The 24,602-nt window shown below is 39.8% G+C and overlaps 1 protein-coding gene across 1 annotated transcript in view; it reads left to right on the top strand.

Moving 5' to 3' along the window:
* The window catches only part of HECW1 (HECT, C2 and WW domain containing E3 ubiquitin protein ligase 1), a 297,476-nt gene extending 273,727 nt beyond the window's left edge, over window positions 1–23,749 (top strand). The window contains exons 26-29 of the mRNA XM_054021224.1: window positions 3,901–4,047; window positions 6,290–6,404; window positions 7,915–8,113; window positions 18,081–23,749. Of these exons, the coding sequence (XP_053877199.1) occupies window positions 3,901–4,047; window positions 6,290–6,404; window positions 7,915–8,113; window positions 18,081–18,192 (573 nt within the window). The 3' untranslated portion in view covers window positions 18,193–23,749. The remainder of the gene's footprint in view (window positions 1–3,900; window positions 4,048–6,289; window positions 6,405–7,914; window positions 8,114–18,080) is intronic.
* Window positions 23,750–24,602: the final 853 nt, after the last annotated feature.

Genomic DNA, 24,602 nt, shown 5'->3' with positions numbered 1-24,602 from the left:
AGAAGAGATCTCAGACATTGTTCATTTATAGGTGAGAAGAGGTTTTTTTTCTAAGTTTTTTTTATCATGAGTCAGTTCTGGATGTATTCTAGGTTTTTCAAATACTGCACTTTGCGTAAGAGTCTCTGATTACCTGGGTAGAATAAGTGACTTTTCTTTTCCATGGGTCAGGATATTTCTTGTGATGCTGAACTATCTGCAAACTGTTCTTCAAATATCACTCTAGCCATTGAAAAGAAGGTACCTTTCCATCAATGCTCTCTATGCTGATGTCTATATTACTGTCTCCTTTATGGATGAGATTTCTACCAGCATGAAGGGGTGTAATTCCATTTGAAATGAAGATACCCCTCTGGAGTCTTTCTACTTCAGTTTTTGCAACACTAGTGATGAACTGCCTCAGCTCATCATAATTGCAGAATCCATGAAGGTACAATATGTCAGTTCAATTGTGAGGCCCAAACTCATGGGTTTAGCCATGCAGCAAGACCTGTGTGCAGAGGTGTGATCATTTTGGAACACTTAAATACTACGCACTCTGCAACTGAGAGACACCTTCTTTGAATGTCTTCTCAAGGACGACACCGCTGGCTGAATTATCTACCAACCAAAGGACAAACTCCTGCACCAACTGGGGCACAAAAGTAGCTGCCCTCTGTAAACTACAAACACCTGACTTTGGATAACATACTGAGGCTTTCATTTTGGCTATTTCAGACCAAAGGATTGAAGCAGCATTATACAAAATCACTTGTTCATATGAAAGCTATTCATCAGGCTCATTCGCCAGAAGAACAGCCACAAAACATTTGGATGAGTTAAGTTCCTGCTTCAGATGACTAGCAGCTTGGATGGCATTAGCTAATGTTATTGTGCTGCCTGGAACAATGGTAGATATGCATTTTCCATGCTGTTCATAGAATGAAATTGCAGAACCATAATGTTTTTCTAATCTTGCCTATAATTTGCTACTAGAATAGCTTTCAGTTTCTACATCTGAGGGAAGTAGGGCGTTATATCTTTGTAGCAGCTTGGACAGAAGAGTCTTCTTGTTGTACATAATATAATTGTCTATCTCTTCTACCAGCTGATAAAGTGCAATTTCATAATGTGAGTGTATTGTTGCAGTGCAACTAGATGGTTTTGCTTTAAGATTCTTTTTACTCAAAGAGGAAGAAAGGCATGTTGAGTGACAAAAGCAATCAAGTCTTCTACAGATAATCAGTGCAATATGTCATCATCTTGTCTTTGACATGCTACCTCCCTTAGATTGGTTGTTCTCAAATGTTCCTATTTTATTAAGTTTCTTGTCTTTCTTGTGTGGTTTTCTCAAGCAAACAATGCAACAGGGCCAATCGCTGGAGGACATGCTTGCGCTGGTGGCTATAGAAACAGATGAACATGATGTTCTCTGATCAGATTCAGAATCTGTTTTCTTCCCTGGGTTCAGTAAAACTCTGACATGTGCAACATTCAACTTGCTTGTGTATTTCTGAAAGCAACCCCTGTGACAGAGTATTGGTGGCACATCATCTAAACTAGAAAACTCATCCAGTAGCCATCAATACAATTCATCTCTCCTGACTTCTGCTGCCAGCATCACAGAATTCTGTCCAGCACTGATTGCTTTGACAGTTTTGTATTCTTTTGATTTTCTTGACAAATAACACATTTTTCAAAGTTTGTGAAGAGTCTTTTTCTCTTTGATGTAAACTTTAAGGGGCTTGTGTGCTCAATGTCTTCATATACTGTAATTTCTCTGTAGTGGTAAATTTATTATATTGTTAGCATTACCACCACCACTATCACCATTTTTCATTTTGTACACAGATACAGACTTATGCTAAATTAGATATAAATTAGATCTCTATGTTAGTGTCAAAATTACCATTTTAGAGCACTTTGATTAAAGCCCAATATGAAGCTGTGTATTGTCATCTCTAACACTAATACTGACCTGTGCATGTCACTGAATTAAAAAGCTAATTTATAGAATATTTGAAAGACTAGTACTGCATACTTAGGCAATTACAGATGAATTCCCTATATATGCAGACTAAATTGTATGTACTGTATTGTATGTACAAATGGAGAAGCATTACATTAGGAATTCACATACATTTATATCTACCCACTATGCAGTACAAACTATGGGCACGCAATCTACTGCTACTGGTGCACAACCTTCAATATGAAACTCATCTGGTCAGCACATTTCATCTGAAAATATAGAAAACTATTATAATCACTTGTGACACACTCTGACAATTAAGAATATGCAGTGTGAAAACATTTCATGTTAGTATATTGCAATATGTTGATATTTGACATTGTTGCCACAGCTTCATCATTTCTGTTTAAAAAAAAAAAAACTTGTCCATGCAAAACCAATACAAACCTTTTAATACATTATCACTTGGACATACATTGGTGTTTGACCAATGAACACCACATTAAGATGTTGAAATTAATTTAAAAAGTAAAATCTGTAGTTGTAGTCTTGTTGCAGTGTTTCTGGAACTGTGCAAAAAATGACACTTTCTCATTTTGGGTACCATTGTTTCACCTCACCTACAGTCATATGGCACCACTTGACAGCTGCTTATCATACTTCATCTAAAAGAACATAAAATAAGCTTTGAAAGGATATGTGATGTGGGGGGAGTGTAGGTAGGGTACATTAACCTCCAAAAATATGGCCCTTTTTGGAGAATTGCCACATGCCTGAATGGGACTGGATCAGAGTGCATTAATGAAGTGTAAATGCGTGGCAGCAAGGTCCACATGGACAGTTTCTGTGCAGCAGGCTACTACAGGGTAGACTCAGACCCCAGTTTGCCACAGACTAAATGTTCATGCAAATAAACCCTTAACTGTTCTTAATTTTTTTAATCTATTAGAGTGAATTTGAAATGAGTTTAATTACAAGGTAGATAATTTTTTGCAACATCTGCCAAAGATCATATGCTCAGTGCATAGGTTCCTAAGGCTAATTCCTTCTAATCACTTCTTGTCTGCCTCAAACTTCAGCAATCAAACCAACTAAAATTAACCCTTAAGATGCTATGAAATTCTATAGCCATTGATATACACTTCCACTTAGCTTTACTCACAGTAACAATTTTTGCCTAAGGGAGCATGTCACATGAGAGTAAAACTATTGAACTGAAACAGGTAAGTTTTTGAACCAACAGTTAACCTACTAATTGCATTTCTTCTGTGAGACAATCTGACTTCCTTGACACTGGGGCAGATTCTCTGTCCTGGCCTGTTCCCTTTGCCCTGTTAGGAAGTTTGCAGCAGGCGTAGAGCTGGCATAACTGGCTCCTAAGTCACCCTCCCTGCAGCTCTTGGGAAAGGCAGGATGAACACGTGTGGTAAAAGTGAGCTATGTTTTGGCTATGATTGGTTGGTCAGTGGTTTCTGGGGGCCCACTGCAAGCTGGCACAAGAAGTTGGAACATTCTCAAGACTGATTTAGTTGGGAATTGGTCCTGCTTTGAGCAGGGGGTTGGACTAGATGACTTCCTGAGGTCCCTTCCAACCCTGATATTCTATGTTTCTATGGCTGCTGTAGCCTGTGCTGGAAAGAGGGGCTGAGCAGAGAAAATCATGGCACCTTGATGTGTCCCACTTCACCAAGTGTGATGTCGGTGAATCAAAGAATCTGAATCATTATCTGTATATGCCATTTGGAATGTGTTTTTCCCCCGCTAATTACTTTAATTTTTCTGATGGGAATGGGAGAGACACCAACATAGGGTGAGCTGTAATGATGCGATGTACTGATAGGAATGCAGAAATGTTGCTTGCGCCACACTGTTTTGCAAAGCCTGCCTTGAATTTTGAAATACATGGTGATCTCTGCATTGCTACCCAAGTATGTATTTCTATTTGATAGGTGACAGAAAGAGAGCTGAAATCTGGGGGTTCAAATACACAGGTGACAGAAAAGAACAAGAAGGAGTACATTGAGAGAATGGTAAAGTGGCGTGTGGAACGAGGAGTGGTTCAGCAAACAGAGGCTCTAGTCCGTGGCTTCTATGAAGTAAGTAACAAAGTTGCTCACGCCATCCACCACTCATGATCAGAATGTGACAAGCACAAGGGCAGCCTACTGACAATACCAGAAATGAATGGAATTCTCAAAACCTTAGCTGGCAGGGGTAGTAGCATCAGGAGATGATGTGTTTAATGTTAGTGATTAAGGGAGAAGGTAGCTGAATGTGAACTTGATTCTGCATGATAAAAAGTGATGAATGGGAAAAAAAGAACAGGTAAACCTGACCTGCACTAATGAGATTACTGCTATCCAGTCACAACAATATTCCTATCTCATAGTAAAAGTAAAGCAGAGAAAGTTGCACATAGCTAAGCACCACACTGGTAAAATGAGAACAGCACTTAGGCCCTTGTGTCCTCAGACAATTGTACATACTGCCACTTTTTCACCATGCACACTTGCAAGTAAGGGAGGGTAGGCTTATTACTATCAGCGCAGAAGACCATGCCTAGCACTTGATCTCATTTGCACCCACATGAGTCTTCTACTTGCCAACCTTGTGCACCCTGCTGTGTACCATACAAGGACTTTCAGGATCAAATCCTGTATCTGCTGAGACTACAGAATATTGTCAGTTCCCAGAGTCTTGCCTTTTTCACCACTCATGCCTGCCAATCAGAGGCACAGAGAACTGGAAGATCACAAGCAAGGAAATAAAATAAATTGCTAAGACATTATCCCAGGTTGCTGTACCCCGCAGAAGTCTCCTTTCATTCAAATAGAATAATAATTTCTGGCATGTTTGGATAGGATGTGTACTGTCAAACCACATTTTACTTTCCTTGTGTATGTCATATGCTGTCCTGGCCAGAGGCTGAGTTTGTTGACTAATGAGCTATGACAATATTAACTGTTGGTATTGGCTTTGGTAACTATGAAAAAATGTCAGTCTATAAAGCATAGTGAGCCTGATTCTTCTTTCACTTACCCTGGTGTAAATCCAAATTTATTGGAGTAAAACTAGTGCAGACAAGAGGAGAATCAGGCTCAGTATACAGAATTGTAAAATGATTTTTCTTCTGTGGTTATTTCAGTTTTTCGGTTTGTTCCATTTTTCAGTCAATATTAAGCAGAGGCCATTGTTGATTATAAGACTCCTCAGGCTAGATTTTCAAAGGTATTCAGGCTTCTAATGATGCAGATCAGTTTGGGATTTTCAAAAGGCAGTATGCAGTTTAGGTGCCTGATTCCCATTGTTTCCGGTGGAAGTTTGGTTCTGAGGCTGCCCAGGCGCATTTGAAAATTCCCATAGGCACGTATCTGCATCATTAGGCACCTAAGTACCTTTGAAAATCTGACCCCTAGCCACTAGTGGCTGTTCTAAGCAATAAAGGCTTTTTGAAAGATGTTGTATAAAATACTGTAGTGAAGTATGGGTTCCAAATTTTCTTCTTCTGTTGGGGGTTGGAGTGTGAGGAAGTACAGAATGAACACATGATTGAGGAGAAGAACTTTCCAGAGATAGTGAGACATACTATATCCCTAAGGAACTCATCACAGAGCGGTTTGACATCTAGCATTCTATACTATAAACTGTGGCTAGCCCTAATATATAAAATGCTGGATCTCAAGCTTGTGTTAATGGGCACTGCTCCATTGAAGTCATTGGAGCTATGTCAATTTACGTCAGCTAAGGATTTGGCTCCAAGAGTTGCACTGTGGCAGAATTCATAAAAGTGCTCGAGCGCCGCAAGAACTGACAAAGGCTGAAAAGCTGTATATTTGTCTCTATATTCCGTGTTCATCCGAGTACTGTACAGTTTGTGAAGGATTTTTTTTAATACCATTAAGAAGATAAACCTCAGTTTAATCATGCATGAAGTACTAAGGCTGCTATCTTGTAACCACATTCTGACACAGACTAAAAGTAATATAGAAAAATATACCCTACATTTTGCAAATGTCATACGCAGTTGACCATCTATATCACTTTTTCAGAAGAGATGCTGTAGGAAGAAGTCCTCTGCACAAACTATTTCCTTTTCCTTCTGCTGTTCCATTCTGATCATATCTCCTCATAGATCAGCATTGTTTACAATTAAAATTCTCAGCAAACTCACAAAAGAAGAGCAACTGATTTATTAGCAGGTGATTGGAATCTAACTGCTGACATGCACTCTTAGTCACAGTAGGCAGCTAATCATCAGAGCCATGACTGAGTTTTTCTGAGACAATGCATCTACTGTACCTCCAGTCAGAGTGGACTCAAGAATGGTTTGTGTTTTAGGTTGTAGACTCCAGGCTCGTCTCCATTTTCGATGCCAGAGAGCTAGAGCTGGTGATTGCAGGCACTGCAGAAATAGACCTCAATGACTGGCGTAACAACACAGAATATCGTGGAGGTAAACTATCTACTCATACTTAGTAGGATCTTCATTATTATCAGGCCACATCCTGAGATGCGTACTCAGTGTTTGCTCTAATTTTCCTGAGGGAAACTCCCACTGAATTCAGACGGTTTCTCTCAAGAAGGACTCAATGAAAACTAAATAATGACCTCATGATTTGGCCAATAGACACGTTAATACTAGAACAGGTCTTGCAGTTTCTACTCAGATCTTACTCAGACAAAATTCCTTTGACTTAATGGGAGTTTTGACTGAGTAGAGACTGAAGAATTTAGCATATACTTTATTTATATTGAACAATAAGAGTAAAATCCTGGCCTTATTGAGAAAATGGCAAAATTCCCATTAACATCAATAGAGACAAATTCTGCTCCCAGTTACACTCTAACAAAATTCAGCACTAAGTTAAAGCCCCCAAGTCAAAGTGTTTCACTCCTTCATTGAATACCAGCACTAAATCCCCTGCCCCAACTAATTGGACTTGTTTTGTTTTGAACAAAGAGCATAGTGTGTGCAGGAACTGTTGAGTAATGGGCAAATGGGTTGTCCCCCCAGGTCCCCCGGCTCTGCAACACAAAAGAAAACTCAATGGAGTTGACCTGTCTTCCCCCATAAACACAAGATGCAAATTTTGGCTGCTGGCTGACCACCAACTATTCTTACCTATTTGTTGCTTAAGCACTGAGCTACTAGCCATAAGGAGGGTTCCCTATAATGGTTTTCATGTTTAACTCTTCTGCATAGAGTGTTATTTAAATATAATTATTGAGCTAGATTGAGCATGGGTTCATTCTGGCTTTCACTAGCATGATCTCAAGCCCAGAGCTGTGGTGGAAAGTCTGCCAGGGAAGGGCTTGCAGCAGCCATTCCCCTCCAGATGTTGGAGATCAGTACAACCCCAAAAGGGACTGGTATTGGCCATGAAGAGGGTATGTCCCCTTAAAGTGATTCATACCTAGGATGCAGGGAACTGGGCCGGCACTTTCCTATGCTAGCTTCACGATCTGGACCACTGATTTAATTTCTTTACCCCTCTTATTACATTGTTTTAAAGAAATACCATTGAATGTTATCTGCTATAGATGTAACAATTTATCCAGTCCTACAGCCTTGGTTGTATTTGGGAATCAGAAATGTAGCCTTTCTATCAAGCTGTCATGAGCCCTATAGAATATCAACTTTAGTCATTTATATTTATCATGGATAACCACAGTATTTGCCAAAATGTTTTTGGAAAGGGCTGTATACGTGAGTTATAAATGTGAGCTTTGCTGTACATGGAATTTTGTAGTTTCAAATTAGTTAGCTGTATTAAGTTATCCAGAGGTGAGAAGACAAGAGGGCTAAGACATAGCTCATCAATCATTAGATCAGTCCTTTGGCTGAGGTTTTGTAGCAAGAGAAGCTAATAGCTCACATTCCTTTTTATGGAAATGTATTGAAATGGTACATCATCTGATCCAGTTCCCACTTAACTTGTATGTTTCTAATCTTTCTCTCTCAGGTTACCATGATGGGCATATTGTAATTCGGTGGTTCTGGGCAGCAGTGGAGAGATTTAACAATGAACAGAGGCTACGGTTCTTGCAGTTTGTCACTGGAACATCTAGTGTGCCATATGAGGGGTTTGCAGCCCTTCGAGGGAGCAATGGTCTGCGGCGCTTCTGTATAGAGAAATGGGGAAAAATAACATCCCTTCCAAGGTATGTCTGTATTATGAATAAAATCTTAAATGCTGCGGAGAAGATGAGCACAACACTTCATTTCAGTGTTTCTAGCAATTAATGACAGTGAATACAAGAGCAGCAAAGGACAAGTCTCACTTCATCACGACACAGCCACTGAACCTACAACTGCACTCAGTGAAGGGTGATTTCTTTTGGTATCCTTTATATTTAAAGATGGGTTGAAACCAGACCTTCACATTTGGAGTCCTTTAAATAGTAAGGAATGGTCAGGATGCTAATTCCTCAGATCCAAACCAAATCTTTTTGTGAGATTTCAGAGCTTGTGAGATTTCAAAACGTGTCTCTGATTCAGCCAGATACCCATTTCCTAGCTCAAGTCCCATAGGGATTCAGATCTGAACACCTCCACTGGATCTCATTTGTTCCATTTTGTCATCCCACTATTCAGCATGTCATAGACTCATAGAGTTTAAGGCCATAAGGGACCACCAGATCATCTAGTCTGAGCTCCTGTATATCAGAGGCCACCAACCACCCGGCATCTGCACACAAAACTTGCATACTAATGTGTATGGGTCTATTAGGAAGCTTAGTGAGGAAATGGGCTGTAGTCAGTGTGATGAGTACAGCTCAGTGGGGGAGGGATAGCTCAGTGGTTTGGGCACTGGCTTGTTAAACCCAGGGTTGTGAGTTCAGTCCTTGAAGGGGGGGATCTGGGGCAAAAATCTGTCTGGGGATTGGTCTTGCTTTGAGCAGGGGGTTGGACTAGAGGACCTCCTGAGATCCCTTCCAATCCTCATATTCTATGATACCACCCAGATTTATATATCCCTTCTAATTGGCTCAGTATGTGCAGCTGAATGATTTACCCAGTTCCTAACAGATTGAAACTTGCTGAGGCTCACCCCAGACAAGACTGGAATAATGCATACAGGCTGTGGGAAGATTTTGGGAGAAAGGCAGAGGCAATTGTCTTGGTTTAGGGAAAGTGCCTGGTGTTTATGACATAGATTCACTGCCTGGGCATCTTGTTGGATTCCACAGCTGCACCAGTGGCCAAGAATATTTGTGTCCAACCATAATAATAATAATAATACCTAGCTCTTATATAGCACTTTTCATCAGTAGATCTCAAAATGCATCATAGAGGAGGTCAATATCATTATCCCCATTTTACAGATGGAGAGACTGAGGCACAGAGAGGTGATGTGGCTTGCCAAAGAGACCAATAGCAGGGCCAGGAATAGATCCTGGATCTTCTGAGTCCTAGTCAGTGTTCTGTCAACTAGACCACACTGCCTTCCATCTAGGTTCTGACTTCTTTTCTTGAATGTGGATGTCACTATGTCTAGCCATGCTTTTGTCTCCTTGAGATTGTACTACTGCAATGCACTCTATATAGGCTACATCTTACCACCATTAAGAGATTTCAAATAAGGAAGTGCCCTGTTTGCTTAACATTCCTCATTCAGGGAAGACCTCTCACCTGTGCTTCAAGATCTACATCGGCTTCCAGTTCATTTCCAGAAGGATATTCAAAGTGTTGTTCTTGCCCTATAAAGCCCTCAATGGCTTGGGACCCGCATACATTAGAGACCACCTCCAGTTAAATTCAGCTGAGATGCTCCAACATACAGTCCTTTCAGGAAACTGGGGGAATTAGCCCTAGTTTCATCTGCATCGGGAATTAGCCCTTGTTTCATCCACCAGTGACCAGACAACCATATAAGCTGTATTGGTGCAAACCCCATTTCAAGCAGTGGTAAACTGCACTGTTGCCAATTGCAATTTACCATATCTGCATTAGGGGTTTGCTCCAGTGCAACTGTTCTGGTGGGTGGCCAGCGATGGCTGGCATCAGGGCAAATCCAAAGGGTAGACAGGCCTGGGAGGGTGCTGCTGACCTTTGATTTTCAAGGAGAATCCTTTGATTTTATCACATGCTTCCTACTTTGGTTTGACAGAGACCAAGTCTAATGACTTTCCTGGCATTCTGCAAGTCCCATTTGTTTTCCCGAGTCTTTGAGAGGTCCATAACCACCTCTATAGATGGGCTATAGAGGTGGTTATGGACAGTCCTGATTGTGAATATGAAGAATCACAAAAAGTACAAGTTCCAAGTTGTGCAGCATTTCTGTAGAAATCCATCTACATTAGACTTCTCTGTGTGAAGATGAGCGGGTTTTGTAGTGTATATAAGAAATGCCAGGCTGACCTGTCAAGGGCTAATAAGGTAATTTGCCTCATTCTGCTCTGCTTAACTTTCTGTGTTAACCTAGACATTGCTTATGACCTAGATTCAGTTAGCCTCAAGATATTCAAGTTAACTGCCTTAAGTTTGTCCACTGATTACTCAAGTCTCACTCTCCCCCGAAGAAGCCTTCTCTCCAGGTCAGAGCTACAGAACCCTCTAGAACTTTCTGAGCAATGTGATCCAGAAAAGTGAAGCAACCATTTCTGATGGGGGAAAAACCCAGCTTGTTCACCATGAACTACCATCTTTATTATTTAATAATTGTAGAGCGCTGTTGAGTGCATATAGCAGTCAGAAATATAAAAAACACTAGGGCCAAAATGCCAAAAACTGGACACTGAAAATTAAGCTCCTAAATCCACATTTACTTGAACTTTTTATTTAGATGCCTAATTATGGATTTGTTTAGAGGGTTAAAGAGCATCTGACCATATCCTCTAGGCACTTGGGCATAATTTAAAAATGCACACTAAGTGTACCAATTTAAGGTAACTCACTAAAAATCCTTCTCCCACTCAAACAATTCCCCACCTCTACATTTGCACTTATCCCCCTCCCCCATTTTGTAATGCATGGGGAAAATACATGACCCTCTCTATGTGCCCTAGAAGTAATCAGGTTAGATCAGTTAGGTGTTCAAATATGGATTTAGGACCCTAACTTTTGGCTTGAGTTTTTTCATGAACGCTACAAGAGTCTTAGGCCCCAGTCCACCAAAAATTATGACTGTTTCTTCTGCCATAGAAATCTGCAAAAAGTTGCATAAACCTCCAAGCAGTTGGCTTCTTCAGCTGGGCCTGGCACAGAGATGGATGTGGGGTTGCTGGGTTTTAATGGCTAGGTCTGGTCTGAACATTTCCAGATGTTTTACAGAGTATCAAGAAGAGTTTTAAATATTTTGTAAGAACACAGGGCTCCCTCCTTGGTCTCTTCTTCCTTCTCCTGATAGCTGTTTTAGATGTGTGACTCTCCCATACACATTGTCCTTATGCTTTAGTGATACAGTGTGCAATTGCTCCTGTTTTGTTTACCAATGAATACAGATGTAGTAATGCCTAATACTTGCCACAACATGCAGCACTATCAGCAAAGACACAGGGTGTGAATTTCTGAGGTGAAATGATACTTGTAATAGTACTAAAATTAATACATAGCACTCAAGGTAGGGCTTTCTGGAAATAGCAGTGTAACCGCAGCGGCAGGAGGGGCCATCCACCCAAGTACATACCAAAGGCTGGTCTATACTGAAAACTTACATCAGCATAGCTACTTCTCTCAGGGATGTGAAAAATCCCCCCTCTCTCCCAGGAGACATGTGTTCAGACCTGACCACCAGTGTAGGCTGACAGAAGAATTCTTCCATTGATGTAGTTACTGCCTGTTGGGGAGGTGGATTAACTACAGTGATGGGAAAACCCCTTCTGTTGCTGTAGTGAGTGTCTACTCGGACGAGCTACAGCAACAAAGCTGCAGCATTGCAGCTGGGCCACTCTAGCAGTTGAAGTGTAGACACAGCCTAACATCTCGGAAAGGATTGTTTTCAGGGTGCCTAGCCCCTCACATTGTCATGGGCACACTTCTATTTTTAGTGCGGTACTCAATTAGAGCTAGCATGGATATGTATTCTCAAAATGGAAATTACACCTCCAGCTTCAGGTATAGACATATCAACAGTAGTCATGACTTTAGAGTGGTTTGGAAGATTTGGACTCCAGGAGCTTTATTCTAACCTCACTTATGCTGGTGTGAATCAGGAATAAATCCACTGAAGTCAATAGAGTAACACTGGTGTGAAACACTGGTATAAGGAATATCAGACCCAACAAGTGGATTATTTCCATTATGCATGGGAAATGAGACATAGGTTATTTTATTCTAGTCTACATCTATGTATCATGTGTACACATTAGAATAAAGGCAGCCAAAGCAGAAAACAGATCAGAGATATTGCTCTACTCCCAGACCACAAGAACGTGACTCTGCAGCAGTATCCAACCAGAGTGTGTCTAACTCCTACAGGACTCTGTCAATGTAAAACTATGGTTTGTTTTTCCTCCAGACTGCTGTAGCGAATCAAATGAGATACCCACAAACTAGGTAACAGAGTCCAGGCACTTAATGTTATTTATGCTGGTTTCTGTTCTTCAGGCCCCAGGTTTACTCTCTCTGTTTTATATGGAAGACTCCCCTTTGAAATGCAGCAGTTATACATTGACTCCCAGTGCTTGGTTTTTAGTAAGTTTCCCATGGGGGAAAGATCGTTCTACTGTTTGGGTTTATAGCTGGATGAAGATCTGAGAAAACCTCTTCCCATCTATAGCCTTGTTGAAGCAGGGGAAGCTGTTATCTTGTGTCATGCAGATTTTTGGCTCTAAGCCAACTCCCTCCGTCTCCCAAGAACTTGACCTTAATTCCCCACCATACTGTAATGAATACAAAAAAAAACTTCTTATATTAAATCATGTAGCTGTGTCTAAAACTAAGGAAACAACTTCATCTGAAAAGTATGTGCAAAGAGAGGGGAAAACATTCTGTTACAGCTGTCTGAGAAGACAATGCCCTCTGCTAAGAGCTTGATCCTGAGAAGTGCTGAACACTTATACCTCCCATTGGGACACATCCTGAAATCCTTACTCTGTTTCTCCTTCACAGTCAGGCAAAACTCTCCTTGGCTTGAAGGAGAGTTCTGCCTAGGTAAAAATCAAATAAGGACCTCAGGATTCAGCCCAGCGATTTCAATAAGAATTGCAAATAATCTGTACCTCAGAGACCTTTACTTTCTCAATCAATATAGAGAATTAGCTGACTTTCCCTTGAAAGTGATTTTAGTTCTACAAAGTAATTTATAAATACCAGCATATTGTCTGCAGTTAGAATATGCAGATTATCAGTACATATTTGATCTTACATAAATGATCTCTCTAGGTCCTAAAATATTTGTTAGACACCTATCATCATAATATCCAGAACTGCTATATAACAATTAAGGTACTGGATGTACAAATAACAGGATATAAATTCATCATTTCCCCCTTTCCTAGTGGTGTGTGTGTTAGTTTTGCTTGTTTTGTTATTTTTTTAATCCTTGGTCCTTCTCCTCCTCCTCCTCCTCCCCTCTTTCCTTCTTGAGTCCCTTCCTCTCTCCTAATCGCCCTATTACAGTTCAGTCTAAGGGAGATGATTATGGGATATAATATAATTCTCCTATTCAAAGTATAGTTCCTATATTGTTGTGCTTTATATTCTCATTATGTATATGTTTGGCAAAATTTCATGCTGACAATAAAATGTTACTAGGACAGTCAAATATTCAAGGCACAAACTTTATTCAGATATGTGACCCTTGGAAAACTGGTCCTCCAGTAAAGGAAGCATAAACCATTTTTGTTGAAGACAACAGAAATATAACCTTAGAGCCCCAGGTCACTTCTTAAGCAAAAAATTCCCAAGAGGAACCATTGAGTGTTTCCCTTCACAAACAAAGAGAAGCAAACGTAGATATGTGTATGGAAGATCTGAGAGATTTGAGGATTGTGGCTCTCCCTAAAAAAGCAAGGTGAGAGGAACAAGTGGCCCATTTCTGTCTCTCTGGTACTGTTCTGTCAGAAAGCAAGCCTTATTACAGCTGATGGGTTAAATCCATAAGTTTGACAGGGGAGGGTTGTGTGTGCATTTGCTGCCTTTGGACTGTCAGCATTATAAAGATTAAGGGAAGTGACAAAAGAAGAAGAATGCCAAGAGCTTAAAAGCTTACATGTAACTTTTAGAGAGGACATTTAAAAGGAGAGAAGTAGCAGTGGAGACACTAAGAGATTTAGAGATTCAGACCCCCACAAACTACCAGGAGTTGTAACTACAGACTGCAAAGAAGAAAGAAATTTAAGTTATCAGTTGATAGTTTTTCTCCCTTCAAGACAAGAGCATGATAAGTAGGTCATAGTTTAGATTACTTTATCTTATGTTTTCTTCTAAAAGTGTAGGAGTCAGTTTCATAAAGGTGTAAATACTCTGCTCTTTCGAGTTTGGGTCCTCATACTTGCTGAATATGCTCTCATAAATGTCAACAGGCTAACAGGACTAGCTAGAGGTGTAACTGAAAGAAGAAAGCCTATTCGCAAAATATAATTATTGTTTCTTCCCTTGCTCAAGCAGCATTTCCACTCCAATACACACAAAGGGCCGAATACTGCAAAATGCTGAGCCTCTCCTGCCATGTTCTGATTACAGCGACATCAGTGGCCATAAAGGCTGCTCAGCACACCTTAGGAGGTGCTCAGCCCCTTGCAGGATTGGGCACAAAGTGAAGGGGCTGTGACATTACAGAAAATGTCCCTGCCTCTTAATTGACCTAGGTGCTTAGGAATCACATAACATATAATATAAACAACCCAAGCGCTGAGTTGAATGCCTTTTGGTTCAGCTGGAAAAGGAAAGGGTTTCAACTTTCAGCTGCAAGAAGCAAAATTAATGCCTTCTCAGCAATACTGAGAAGGAACAGGGAAGGCTTATCTTCCTCCTGTCTATCCCCCTCCCCAAACCAAAAATCAGAACTTGTCACTGCATTACATAAGCAGACACTTGATAACCCTGGGCCCAGCACATCAAGCCTGTCCCTAGACTTTGACCCTTGCAACAAAGAACAGGAAATGACAGCTGGCCCACTTACAAGAAGGTCACATGGAAAAATTTGGTTCTTAGTTACACTGGTGTAAAACTGGGCTGACTACATAGATTAATAGAACAGAATTTAACCCCATATTTTTTCCTTTGGCAATGTATGGTACCTGCCTGGTAGTTGGCCTGAGAGTTTCCCTTTTTTATTTGGTTGTTTGGGGATCTTTTTGTATGACAGATACTTTTGGGTTAGAGGGTACAAATGTTTTGTTTGGATAAATGTCCAAACATCTCCAGACATTTTGAGGTTCCCTTCCCTTTTTTCCCTCCAGTAGTTCCTCCCCCGTTATATGACCCTGTAATAATCTGCTATACCCGGCTGTCCTCCTCTACATAAGCCTTTGTCCTGTACAAACCCGTAATCCGATGTTTGCTTGTATGTCCAACGAAGGGCCATTTGTATGGCTCTGAGGACACACAGTATGTTAGGACCTTGCCTTCCATTCAAATTGTAAAGGAATGACACAAAGAAGATTCTTCTCTGCCCCTAAATGCTCTTTATGTGTGACACTCAAAAGGTTAATAATGGCTTCAGTTTTGAGGGATTTTGTTTCGGAGAACTGGTAATAGGAAAACAAGTAGGTCTATGCTCTGAATCTGACCCTGATGAAGAGTGACTGAAAGTCATTAACATCAGAAGCTTGCTCACTGGCTTGATTGAAATGAGTTTGATTATCTCAATCCAGTTCCTAGTGGACAGGTGTCCATATCACAGTAAATACCATTGCAGGTAGCACTAATCAGCACTTTTGCTGCTAGTCTCAGCAGAGTCCGGTGACTGAATGGACCAAGAGAACTCAACCACCTTCTAGCTCCTGAAGAGGGTTGACACGCATTGGTAGCGCTTAGTGGGGATGGCTGAGGAACACAAATAATGGTAGAAGGCTACTCATCTCTAATGCATACACCACACGATGCACTAACTTGTGAAATGTATTATAATAATGACTTTATCAAGGTTCATTTATTTCTCTAACTCCTTTATGTTCCCAGTTCATTTCCAAAGGAAATTGCTTTTATTGCATACTCTCTCAGAGAATAACCAGTTTACAATTTTTTATTCAGAAAAACTAGTAAAAGCTCTCCTAATTGAAATGCTGCAGTGCAATGGAGACTATGCCTCTGGCTGTTTCAATTTCCTGATAGCTTTTAATGATTCACCATGGGTGCTTGATAAATCTCCCCTTTCAGTTCTACAAGTCTCATGCCAACTAATCTGCCTTCAGCCTGTTTTTTTTGGTTGGCCTAACAAATGAGCAGCAGAGGATAAGAGGGAGTCTACTTTAGGAAGGGCTCTTCTGCTTCAGCTCATAGGAAATAACATGTATTAAAGGATGAGATCTGAGAGCTGGAAGTAAAACAAGGTAATAGATTCTAAAAATACCAGGAGCCAGATTCTCAACAATCACCATAGCTCCATTGGCTTCATTGCAGCTCTGCCATTTTACAGTAGCTGAAGATCTGGCCTGATGTGGATATGAAATACCAGACATGAACAACACTCATCACCATGCCTAGGAGGGGGAAAGGAGACATATATGTGCACTCCCTACAGAGCTAGATTAAGCACAGCATGATGGATTACTAATTAGCATGGTTTTGAGGCTGTTGGGGATATTTGTAAAGGTCAGTGTGTTTCAAAACTAAAAAGCAAATAGCATTTTTATGCTGAACTGACTGGAACAATTTTTGTTAGTAATTTAGGATTAGCCTCCCGTTCTTGGGGCCTCCTCCTGCTCCCATAAAAGTGTTTTAAATCTTGAGGATTTTTGATCACCAGGGTTACTACAAGAAAAGGAAATAGTAAAAGATTTAGCAAAGCCGGAATACAAATGGAAATCTTTCCCCCGATTCAAGCGTGATTTAAAACTAGAATTGGTGGAAAATGGGGATATTTTTCGTGGGAAATGTGTCCCGTATTTTGTTGAAAAACGTATCAACTGGCTTAAATTGTAAATTTTTTGTGAGAGGGACATCTTGTCTGTGTTTGTACGATGCCTAGCCCAATACATAGATTCTGACCTGCTGTACAGCACAGGCTATAGAACTTCCCCAAATAATTCCTAGAGCAGATCTTTTAGACAAACATTCAATCTTGATTTTAAATTGCAAGTGACGGAGAATCCACCACAACACTCGGTAAATTGTTCCAATGGTTAATTACTGTCATTGTTAAAAATATACGCCTTATTTCCAGTCTGAATTTGTCTAGTTTCAACTTCCCACCATTGGATCTTGTTATACCTTTCTCTACTAGACTGTAGACCCCATTATGAAATATTAATACCTCATGTTGATACCTATAGACTGTAATCAATGGGGTCCTCATCCCTGACTAGAGCTCTGAGACGTTACAGTAATACAAATAAAAAATAATAATAATATTTAAAACCTAGCCTTATAACAAGTGAGTTACAGAAACAGCATTCTGCTTTCTAGAGACCTTCCTCTTTCAGGCACCCAAACCAGTTGGTTTTGTAGTGTTTCCTGTTTTCCCTCTGAACCTACAGTTGTCAGTCCTGTCTTATTACTCTACTCAAAGGGCCAAATTTACCAATACATTCCAACCATTTTATAACTGTCCTGTAGTGCAGAGCTTAACCAGCCATTTATACCAGATGTATAGCTGCTTTGCATTTCTGGAACAGCACAAAACAACCAAAGTGGCACCAGTGAATATTACTCTGTGTGAAGTCTGAGGCCTTAATTCCACAGTAAACCCCACATTTGCACAGGGGATTCACCGACATGGAGCTCATTGCAGGATCTGGGCCTAATGCAGGATCTAGCCTGTCATACAGATACTTTCTGTTAATGCTTAGTTTGTCTATGTATATATATATAGTTCAAATTGATGCATGTATATTTTTAAAATATCTTCTGACTCTTTGGATTTTAGGGGCTTTTATTTTAACACTCAGGCTTTATTTAATTAAAGCTTTTTAGCAATTTAGAGGACATAAGTGAATTTCCGTCAGAATAAGCGTCGTTTTCTCATTAATATATTTGTTAAAAGTAAATGAAACTTACCACACTGCATTTTTCCATTTGCAGGGCACACACATGTTTCAACCGCTTGGATCTTCCACCTTACCCATCTTATTCTATGCTGTATGAAAAGCTGTTGACAGCTGTTGAAGAAACTAGCACGTTTGGACTTGAGTGAGGGAATTCAGGCACTTCTGATATTTTCCTGGCTGATGATGTCACCTTCCTTCCCCACCATCATATGATCTTGGTTTTCCATGTTTTTATTTATGAAAACAAAAATCAGGATTGACAAAAGCTGTGCATGAAGAACTGCCTCCCTAAGATCTAACCTTCATGCTTTCATCCTCAGTTTCCAATGGACTCCTGTATGCAATAGAAAAACAACTGTCTCAAGGTTTCTGTATGTCTCCACATACCTCCATTAATAATAATGAAAATACAAATGCAGGTTATGTTACACTTGACCAAATGTTGATAAATGTTTACTTCCACCTACGTTGATTAAAAAATAAATAACCTCATCAACCATTCCAAGCTTCTATATGCCTGTGTCTTCTAAACAAATCCACAGTTCATCTTACTTCTTACCAGTTGAATTCAGTCCTGGGAGGTGGTCAAGCGTTTCTTTCATCCATCCTTGTTTTTCCTGTACATATCGTCCATCATAGAGATATCTATGAGTAAAACTGAAATTTTTATACATGGACTCAAGATCCACATCAACCGGAACTGGCCCAGGCAAATGATGCAGATAAGACATTAAAAAAAAAACCTGTAATCCAATGCAAAGTATTCCAGTGGTTGCTATGGATGGTTACTTGTCGTACTGCAAAGAACTTGCACTTCAGACATTTTGGGAGGGGCATCTCTATTGTAATGTTTACCACACAAGAAGCACAAATTTGTGCACACTCAAGAAGGATGTCTCATTATGTAGCATAAAGGACAAGGATCCCTTACCTAAATATTGTACATGACAAAGAAAAGGGGACTAAGAAGAATGTTCTGTTCTTGTTAATATCTTTGGATTCTGTTTACTGATTCTTTGTTATCTGATGTTTAAAACACATCCTTACAAATGAGAAGTATAGACAATCCCGTCCCTTATATCAGAAGCCATTTATTTCTTGTCAGGCAGGGCTAACTTCTGGTTGTTGTTTTTTCCCTTTGTTGTCAAATGCAAACCTCCATAACCTCAGAATTGGTTGTGCACAGAAGGGTTTAGACAAAGTTATTAAATGTGCAGCTGCAGCGAGATTGTATCTCTCTTTTGCTTAAGCATTTGTAGCAATTCTTCTTGGAGTGAAGCTCAATGACCCACATGGCCTCATTAGGTACCACCAAATTAAAGATCTAGTTCTTTTGCGGTGCCTAATTAAGACCTCAAATTCTTTAATTTTGTGGGCTTCACCTTTCAGCTCCAAAGCCAGGAAAGGCAAGGCACACAGCAGCATGCTTGTCTTTGATGCATATTGCTGAGGCTATTACAATCAAACCCACAGCACTGGTTGTCTCCAACTTTTAACCTTTGCTGCCCTTGTTTTCCAAAACTAATTGTGGATTGAAAGTGTTTGTCTTAACTGGGAAAATGTGAAGTGAGCTCGATAGGGTCAAAGACTACCCATAACAAAAACTAAGTGAAATATACAGGGTAATTCTGTCTTAATAGGAGCAATAGCTCACGTGAAAAGGATGGCAGTCAGATACCACACCCATCTGTGTCTCTGTTACTATGCTCATTTTATTGTTATACTTCCAGGAGTGGCGCCAGGTTTTTGCCTCCCCAGGCGGCAGTGCTCCGCCTCTGAGCATGCGGCATCAGGGGTCCTTCCGCTCCAGGTCTTCGGGGCACTTCGGCGGCGGGTCCCGGAGCGAATGAAGGACCCGCCGCCGAATTTCCGCCGAAGACCCAGAGCGGAAGGACCCGCCCGCCGCTGAATTTCTGCTGAGGGTGGCAAAATGGCACCCCCCAAATCCTGCCGCCCTAAGCGACTGCCTAGGATCGCCTAGTGGAAGCGCCAGCCCTGTATACTTCAGAAAGCTGTCAAGTTTACAGACTAATTCAACATCCAATACATTCTGTTCTTATAAACCTACCCTTCAAAGAACATAGGCCCAGCCTTTCCACGCGTTTTTACTGACGGACATATTTAGCTATTAATACGTTAATGTGTATATGATTGTTTTCTAATATTTTTGAATGATTTTCTTCTTGATTTTAAAGTTAGGGCATGTCTTAACAGTGACAGGTAAAGACATGCTTCTAAGCAGAAATACTATATTTTGATTTAATCAGAATATGAATTTTTAAAGTGCTCCATTAATTCTACGTCACTAATATTTGATGGCCATTTAACAGTATTTTTATTATGTGTTTCTTTTAAGTATTTATTTTAGAATACACATTGTTATTTATTTATTAAATTATTTATTAATGTATTTGTATTATGGTAGCCACTAGGGACCCCAACTATGAATCAGGGCCTCAACACTCGTGTAAAAACACAGCGTCGGTCCCAAAGAACTCTCAGTTATATAGTCAGATATTGTGGGTGTTATTGCTCACAATAATTATGTAACCTGCTTCTTTATGCATCTATTACATCAGGGTGAATTATATGAGAGTGCATTATACCAGGATTGCCACAAAGGCTCTGGCTCTGATGCTGCAGCGTGGTCAGCAACCTCAACCCCATTCAGTAGGAGCATCTCATAGGTTGGGTCCCAAAGGCCAATTTTTTGTGCAAGATTCCTGTTTCATCCCTGACAGAATCATTACAAAATAACATGCATTATATTCATGCATTATCTTCAACAGTACAAGAAAATAAGCAAAGACAAGTAGCCATCTGGTTGGTCCCAGATTGGCGAAAGAAAACTGTACATCAAGAGCTGTCTCGCTAATATAAAAATGGGGGGGGGGGAATTCCAGCTTTTAAATAACTGTATAGTTAGAATTTTTTAAAATATTAAAATATTTCAAAGCTGTATTTTATTAAAAAAATAAACTATTTTTTGTAGCATAATAAAAGATATTTGTATTTGCACAGGCAGCATCTAGCCCCAGACTGAAACAAGAAAGACTCGCTCCTGAATTCCTTCTTCAGATCAGGTTCTAACATGGGCCATATGCTAGGGGTTAGAATAGGTTGTAGGCATCTACATACTTGACAGTTATCATGTCAAGCAACTTGGTGTTCTGGATAAAGAAAATATATGGCATGGCCAGCTTCTTTTCCATCAAAATCTCTGGCAAAAACACTTCTGCAAGTGCACGGCATGGAAATATTTAAAAAAAGCTGTTTTCTCAGATGATTCTGATAGCATCAAAATGGAAACACCCTGCATATTATTGGATCAAAAATAATAAGTAGGGGAAACCAAATGACTCTTTTTCTGCATGTCCTCATAATCCTTCTACACATGCTTTTGCTAGACTTGTCACCAACACATTGAAACGGGGAAAAGAAAACACCATATTTTATCTTTTTTTTCTCCTCCAGAAACTTCATCTGATCCTAGCTTTTTAATTCTCTTCCCCTGATAAAGTCCTTCTCAAGTAATTTTCACACATTGACATCTCTGGAATATCATTTCTTATGATGGTTTGCATAGTTAACATCTCACAACAGGAACACCCTATTCATTCTGTCTTATCCATTTATTGATCCTTTTATTTCAAAAACACATACACAAGAGGAACTGTTTCCCATGTTCTTCAATTCAAATTCCACTACTTATCTATAAATGAGAGAGAATTCTGATCTCTCCACAGGTCTGCACATTCATCGTAAAAATTTGGGTTATTCATGAGAGCCATTTTTTCTTGGCCCTTCCCCAGGAAGGAATAAAAGGTTTTCCACAAGGAAGACTACTGTGAAGCAGATTAAAGATGCACAGACCAATCATAACCCATTCAATTCTCTTCTTAAAATGTTGTGGTCTATCATTATGTTAAAATACGATATTGGTATCAATACACAGATTTTAGGCTGCGAGAAAAACAGATAAGTGTTGTAAATGACATTCTTTTAAGTTCTGGGGTCCAAAGGCACCACAAAACTGAAAGCAAATAGGCCAGTCTACATTTAGTTTTGCATAGAAATCATGAGTTTTGTAAAGTTATGATGAGAAAATATAAATGTTCCCTAGTTTGCTCAAGTGCATATGAAATTTCAAGTAACTGATCGAATTGTAAATTTGCAACCTAAACTGAAAACCCAGACTGTTTTGTTTTTTTAGGTTTCATCGTAACAAATGTTTGACATAGCCTCAGTTGGAGATTGACAAGTTTCAGAGTAACAGCCGTGTTAGTCTGTATCCGCAAAAAGAAGAACAGGAGTACTTGTGGCACCTTAGAGACTAACAAATTTATTAGAGCATAAGCTTTCGTGGACTACAGCCCACTTCTTCGGATGCATATAGAATGGAACATATAATGAGGAGATATATATACACACATACAGAGAGCATAAACAGGTGGGAGTTGTCTTACCAACTCTGAGAGGCCAATTAATTAAGAGAAAAAAAAAAAAAAAAAAAAAAACTTTTGAAGTGATAATCAAGCTAGCCGAGTACAGACAGTGTGATAAGTGTGAGAGTACTTACAAGGGGAGATAGAGTCAACGTTTGTAATGGCTCAGCCATTCCCAGTCCTTATTCAAACCGGAGTTGATTGTGTCTAGTTTGCATATCAATTCTAGCTCTGCAGTCTCTCTTTGGAGTCTGTTTTTGAAGTTTTTCTGTTGTAATATAGCCACCCGCAGGTCTGTCACTGAATGACCAGACAGGTTAAAGTGTTCTCCCACTGGTTTTTGAGTATTTTGATTCCTGATGTCAGATTTGTGTCCATTAATTCTTTTGCGTAGAGACTGTCCGGTTTGGCCAATGTACATGGCAGAGGGGCATTGCTGGCACATGATGGCATATATCACATTGGTAGATGTGCAGGTGAACGAGCCCCTGATGGCATCACAACAGGTGGGGTAGGGAGTAGAGAAAAGGTCATAATTTGAAGGAGTCAGCTAAGACCTTTGAGCAAAAAATAAAAAAGTTTTCATTATTTTCATATGTATATATACTTGAATACTTAGATATTACCTGGCAGGTTAAATTCATCCGTGGTGTTAATCCTGCTGATATAGATGGGGTTCCAGCAGGATGAATTTGGCTTTAGAATTCTTTGATTAATTTATGTTAAAATCATGAATGTTCAGCCTGTCTTCATAGCAACATGAACAGGGCTTCCCAGTGAAGATTAAACACTTTCACTCACATGCAGACCAACAAACCTTTCTACAACAAATGTGGTGCTTATTATTACTATTGCTGTATCTCGGAGTTTGTTATTAAAAATGACTGCAATATACTACAAATCTGGGATAGGTTTTCCAGCTATAACAAGATCCAAAAAATTGGATTGTTATATTCTTCCTAATGAGTCATGTAGTCCCTTTGTTCTAGTAGACAAACAGATGCCTGTAGATAGTAGGTACTAGGTATAGTAAATATTGTACCATTAGCCAAATTCCCTGCAGCTTCCAATTTATCTAAAAGAAATGTCTATTATTGTTTTGTTAAAGACTTCATACAAGTCAATGGCAGTAAAAGTCCTCGTTATTGGACTGATTTTGCTTATATTGACAGGAAAATGTCACATGATACTCAGGCTGCGCTTTCTATTCAATCATATCACTATACAGGAATGTCAATAAAATCACTTTGTTATGGCATCATGTGTACTGTTTATTAACAATAGTTTCTTTTGTGCAAGATGCATTTTACTATAATGGGGTAAATTCATACCTGGTGGAGCTCCATTGACTTGAGGAGTTGTGTTTGCACACACCAGCGTTGGATCTGGCCTGATGTCTGCATTGCACAGTCTCTCAGGGCTTGTGTATTATCTCAGATCCCCACATGCATAGCACCAAAAAGTGTAAGTACAGAAATGACTGTGGGTTTGGCAGCAGCTTCAATGGCCTAGACATGTGCCCTTGAGTGTATGCAGACAGGGCCCCATATTCCAAGAGCACCATCCTAGGGCCAGCCCCCGCTTGGTAGTACAAAAGTTTGTTTTATTTTTTAGAAAGTATGCTGACAAAGATGATGACAAAATGCGACTACTAGATAGCACTGTGTGATCAGTGGGTAAACGTTGATTTCTTAACAATTGCTGGGCCTGTGGTAAATGACATCAACTAGACAGAGAAAGCCCTGGAGCTCCTGCCATACTTTCACTAAGGTCTCTACACTGCTCTGGTTTCAATGTAAATGAAAATTAGGCCCATAGTGTTCTGTGACAGCTCATTTAGGTTAAATACAACAGAAGCCTTTGGAGAGCACTGCAAATAGACTGCAAATAGCCTTCAGAGATTTTTTCAAATTATTGATGTTTTAGGGTTTCACATGATAACAGCTTATAGGAGGGATTAGACTGCAGGAATTTTTATCTAAAGTTTTATAGCTTTAAGCCACAAAACACTAGAGCTGCGTGAGAAAATTCTTAGTGCCAACAAAAAAATCACTCTTCTGTTTTTGTGAAGAGCAAGCACTTTGTGGATACACCTTGACCTTTTATCTTTT

The sequence above is a fragment of the Malaclemys terrapin genome, chromosome 2, assembly GCF_027887155.1.
Source record: "Malaclemys terrapin pileata isolate rMalTer1 chromosome 2, rMalTer1.hap1, whole genome shotgun sequence".
In the NCBI taxonomy this organism is placed as follows: domain Eukaryota; kingdom Metazoa; phylum Chordata; order Testudines; family Emydidae; genus Malaclemys; species Malaclemys terrapin.
The sequence above is the reverse complement of the archived record's forward strand: the minus strand, read 5'-3'. Positions and strand labels throughout refer to the sequence as shown.